Consider the following 5454-nt stretch of genomic DNA (forward strand, 5'->3'; position numbering starts at 1 on the left):
GCACTCTGATATAAATTGAAAATTACAAATTAAATTGACACCTCTAGATGGAGCCGTTTTACCTTATGCTACAGTACAAGTACATGGTCCACTTCAGATAATGGCAGAAATTAGTTAATTTTCAAAAACTTAGACAGCACAAAACATAGACAGTATGTCACAGAATCTTTTATCATGAACAGAACTAGAACTTAACTGCCGTGGCTGTGTAGAGGTATCAATATAACATCTATTGTGCCCTGCAGTGATATCGGTGTCGACTTCAAATGTCTTTCGATGATGTTGGTTTCTGAATCTTGGTCTTGGTGGACATGTCAACATACTTATCGCCAATGCTGACAATCATTCCTCCAAGGCTGGAGGGATGCGACTAAGGGAGAGAAGGTGGAAACCAAAGTGATGTCATAAAACAAATAATAAAATAAAACAATTAATCAACTAGAAAAAGTGCTCCTCGGAGCACAGGTCTCCGCCAGGTCAGGTACGTTATTTTGGCCTCCTGGTGGCACTATAACAGGCCAATGTGAAAAGGGTGGCATTTCTTCCTCGGCCAAGTGGGCGATATTTTGATTTTAAACCCAATGCTGATAGGGAACCTGAGAATGTCAATGAGGTTATCTGTAAACTGTGTCTGGGTAAGGTGCAAGCATCTGGAGGCAACACCTCTAATCTACCAATCTGGGAACCCAGAACCAAATGAGAAGGAAAAACAGCGCCCTCTGCTGTTTGTACTATCTCACTTGGCTCTGGGACAATGACGACGTAGCACCCGTGCGCAAGGAAACCAGGGTTTTGGTCTGCCTTCAGCGTTTCACTTCCGGTGGTGCGACTATGTTTTCATTCCCACTAACAATATGTCTACACGGAACACTAACACCACTTCTCCCAGAGAACATGGATCGTTTTGGTTATAAGCCCACCTGTTTCTATGATAAAAGAGCAAGTTAAAATGTGAATATCTTTTCGTGGTTTTGTCTGCTCCGCGGACGCTATTGTTAAATTAGTTTCGGTTGGTTTCGAGTGGGGAATGATCGGCGGACACGTAAATCCTACATCCTACTACATTTGATTGGGTAAAGCGCGGCCTGCTTCCTGATCTGAAGGCACGCCCACTTGTAGCCCAGTGTGTACACGTTATGACGAACCTTCACGACAGATTCCAACGCAGAGCAGAATCTGTTCTTGAGAGATTACTAATCTACAGACTCACCTGCTATCGAAACACAAGAGTGAGGCTGCAAGATTGGGTCTTGCTGGAAAATCTAGGCCAAATGATTGGCACACACACACACACATACACACACACACACGCACACACGCACACGCACACGCACACGCACACACAGGTGGATAAGAGAAGGAAACTGGCAACAGTAAATAAGTCTTTGCCTAAAGGAAATTACTCTTTGTTGATCCCTGTGTGTCATCACAGCCCGCAGTAAGTGTGAAAAACACGACAGGAACAGCTAAATAGCTTAATAACAATAGAAGTACAAAAATGCAGTGGTGTAAAGTGACTAAGAACATTTACTTAAGTAGGCCTACTGTACTTAAGTACACTTTTTAGGTATTTCCAGTGTTCAGTACTTTTACTTCTACTCCACTACATCTCAGAGGCAAATATTGTACTTTTACTCCACTACAATTATTTGAAAACTTTAGTTACTTGTTACTTAGATTTTGATTATTATTACAAAACATACATTAACAACTTCAACTATATATACATTTCAAAATACTTTTTTCCACCACTGCAAAAATGGAATAAAGACAAAAATAAGAATAAAACAGGTAGTTAGTTGAAGCAGAACATATTTTAAAGCAAAAGAAAATAATAATGTGGTCCAAACTCCCTTGTGGTATTTGTCACTGTATAGTTGCATACAGTGACATATATATATATATATATATATATATATATATATATATATATATATATATATATATATATATATATATATATATATATATATATATATATATATATATATATATATATATATATATATATATATAATACCAGGGAACTTGGTATAGATTTATGTATATACTTATTTATTTATGAACGAGTACTGTACATGCTGTTTTTCTACAACTGTTGTCCTGTACCTCCATCAAATAAAATGAAATGTTATAAAATAAACTGGTGTTAAATAGCTGGTGGAAAAGAGAAGTAAACGGGCACTGATAAATACATCACAGTTTGAGGTGAAGACATCGTGAACTTATGAGGAAGAGAATCAAACTGATGGTGGAGGTTGAATGAACTGAAGTCAAATAGACAGTTTGTCAAGAGAGAGAACTCTGTAAATCATGCTGTACAGAATGTCCATGTTGCAAGTGTGAAGCCTGTGAGGTTGCGTGACAAGGAAACAAATACATTTTCCAAAGGTTTCCCCTCTCTCTCTCTGTATCTTGTTCCATCTGTGAACATCAAGTTGAATATCTAGTTTTGGATAGACAATGGTCTAATTGTACAGTACAGTACTCAAGTACTGTACTCAAGTACACTTTTTAGGTATTTTTACTTTACTGGAGTATTTCATTTTGACCAAGAGGTCTGTGCCCAATATATTACGGTCCCTTGCCTGCTTTTGGATACCGACCCACTGGTTGAGAAACAGTGCCGTAGAGCAAGGGTCTTCAACGTTTTTTTGTTTTGTTTTTTGGTGACCTTTTTCATCCCGCCGGGGAACTTGTTTTCAGCTTGACCCAGCTGAGTGCTGCCCACAGAGGAGCGCGGAGGAGGAAGCAGTAACAAACTTTATGTATAGATTACGTTTACATAAAACCAAAGATTGCCCAAAGTGCTGCACAGAAAGAAACAAAAATATCAAAAAATGTGTTTTACATAAGTCGGCCTCCTGGTGGCGCTATAAAAGGCAAATGTGAAAAATGCAGGGCAGATGTTTTTCCTTGGCCTCTAGGGAGTGTGCGTGCAAAGTTTCTGGCAGATCGGTGCAGTTATAGTTAAAAATGCAAATCGGCCTGTTATAGCGCCACCATGAGGCTGATTTAAAACATTTCAAGTGGCATTTCTTCCTCTGGCTAGTGGGAATGTGCGTGTGAAATTTCACTGAAATCGCAAGCTGCGTTTATGATTTGAGGCATTGTGTTCAAAACGGAGCAATCCTGCAAACTTTGGGAGCCAATCTTAGCCAATCAGGATGGAATCTGGAAAATCGGACAGATCCGTGTTGATCACATGACTATAGAGATACTGTGTACTGATTTGCGTGTTTTTTGGACAAAATCTGTAGGAGTAATATCCAAAAATGTGTTTTGCAAAAGTCGGCCTCATGGTGGCGCTATGACTGGCTGATCTGAAAAATGTGGGGCAGAGGTTCTGCTGTGGCATCCAGGGAGTGTGTGTGCACAGTTTCACAGCAACCGGGCCAACGGTGGCGGAGATTAGCTGGTCACAGACAGAAGGACGGACGGACACACGGACGGACGGACGGACAGGGGGTAAAACATACTCTCTCGCCATGCCTTCGGCCTGGCGGAGACAATGACTGAAATTGTCCAACAGTAATGTGTAGCATGAAAGGCCAATTATCAAAATACATGCATTTTATGAGACGTTCACAAAGTACATTTTGAAGAAGCTTGAATAGTCGTTCAAGTGCATCCTTTGGAAATAAAACTACATGTTTTTCACAGAATATCTGAACCCTTAAAACAGACTCACCTTGGTCTCTAATTTGAGAATCCAAGGGCTGAGAAATAAAATAAATTATTCTTTTATTTCTCAGCCCTTGGATGAGGCTAACCTGTCAGATTTGAAGGTTGCTCTAAATGGCTTTGACAGGTTTGTTTGAAATTGCAGATCATAGATTAGCCTACATGCTCGTGGTAACCTAAACCTACAAAAGCGAAAACTAAAAACTGTTGGCATTAACTGCATTAATAGACCATACAGTAAGCTCTGTAAGAGAAAGCCATTTATTAAGAATATAATATTTTTTCACTGGCAGGTGAGGCAGTGGGATACAACAGCAGTGACAACTCAGAAATGTGTGTGGAGAGGAATGAATTGGCATAACGACTAAATTGTGGGGGGGAAAGGGGGGTACAAAATAATTGGCTACTCAAAATTTTAATAATAATAAAAAAAAGAATCTAATGCAGGCTGACACATGAGAAAAACAACAATCAGCTGAAATTAACTTACAGACACCTGTGCCAGCTCCTGTTCTACCTGGTCCAGCTTCTCCTGTTTGCTGGCAGCAGAGAACAGGACTGTGGCATAGCGTCCTTCAACCCCATATACCTTAATGGGGGCTGAAGACATAAACATGATCACTAGTGGTCCGACTTAAGCTTTATTTATACTCCATCGCTTGCCAAACATTATTGATTTTCAAGCTAATAACACGTCAGATTGGGACGTGTTGTTGGCTTGAAAATCAGTTCTTCTGACCTGGACAGCTGGCGTAGGCACCTATAGGCTCAATGTAGCTTGACAGCGTGTTGCGGGTTCGAGTCCCGAGCCCGACGGCCTTTGCTGCATGTCACTCCCCATCTCTCTCCCCATTTCCTGTCAGCCTACTGTCCCTTCTATCAATAAAGGCATAAAAGGCCAAAAATAAATCTTTAAAAAAAAAGAAAATCAGTTATTCAGTATGAAATTGGGCATGTTTGATTATAACATGTGTGACCATATAAACAAACACACAAGACGGGAAGAGTACATCACACTTGGCCTACTAGGGATGTAATGTAATGTTAATATACTGTACATGGCACAAATACACTGATCTTAAAACACTACTGCCTTCAAAATGTACTAGGAATTGACTAGACTAGTCCATGCTTTAGACTGGATCAGGTGTGTTTAACATCAACCTCAGAAAAGACACCACAGAAGGTAATTCCAGCCAGTTATGTTTTTTTCTTTCTCTAGTAATCAAAATATTGTATTCTTGTCAGTTTTCAGTGTCCCAAAAATAGTGGTACAGGACATCGATTTTTACATTAAAGGGATATTTCACTTTCAAAAAAACTTTTGGTGATTTTATCATCTACTCAAGCCTTTGTGAACCCCCCAGACAGTTTTTAAGTTGCTCGATTCAGTATTAGATATTTGATATTCATTTTATCAGACACGCCCCCTTCCTATACAAACCCATTGTAACTTCAAACTCCATTTTAACCATGTTAGATTCATCAAAAACACCCGTTCTTGGTTCTGGTGACTCACCCTGCCCTCCTAATGCGTGAGGGGGCAGTGTTTTTCCAAGATCTTTTTTCATTTATTTTATTTTAAATTTTTATTGTATTTTATTTTTTTCATTTTCCAAAAAATATATTTAAAATAAATGAAAAAAGTAATTGAAAAAACACGGCCCCCTCGCGTATTAGGGGGCCGGTATGAGTCACCAGAACCAAGGACGGGTGTTTTTGATGAATCTAACATGTTAAAAATGGAGTTTGAAGTTACAATGGGTTTGT

At 39.4% G+C, this 5454-nt stretch overlaps 1 protein-coding gene across 1 annotated transcript; it reads right to left on the reverse strand.

Moving 5' to 3' along the window:
- Positions 1-262: 262 nt before the first annotated feature.
- On the reverse strand, positions 263-4300 carry LOC308073318 (ATP synthase subunit O, mitochondrial-like; the record flags this gene model as incomplete). Its single annotated transcript, XM_080412194.1, has 2 exons — positions 263-370; positions 4175-4300. 2 exons carry the CDS (start codon positions 4298-4300, stop codon positions 263-265), a joined length of 234 nt encoding a protein of 77 aa, XP_080268320.1.
- Between the last annotated feature and the right edge of the window lie 1154 nt (positions 4301-5454).

This window comes from Gymnoscopelus braueri (genome assembly GCF_963280865.1).
Source record: "Gymnoscopelus braueri genome assembly, chromosome: 18".
Lineage (NCBI taxonomy): Eukaryota > Metazoa > Chordata > Actinopteri > Myctophiformes > Myctophidae > Gymnoscopelus > Gymnoscopelus braueri.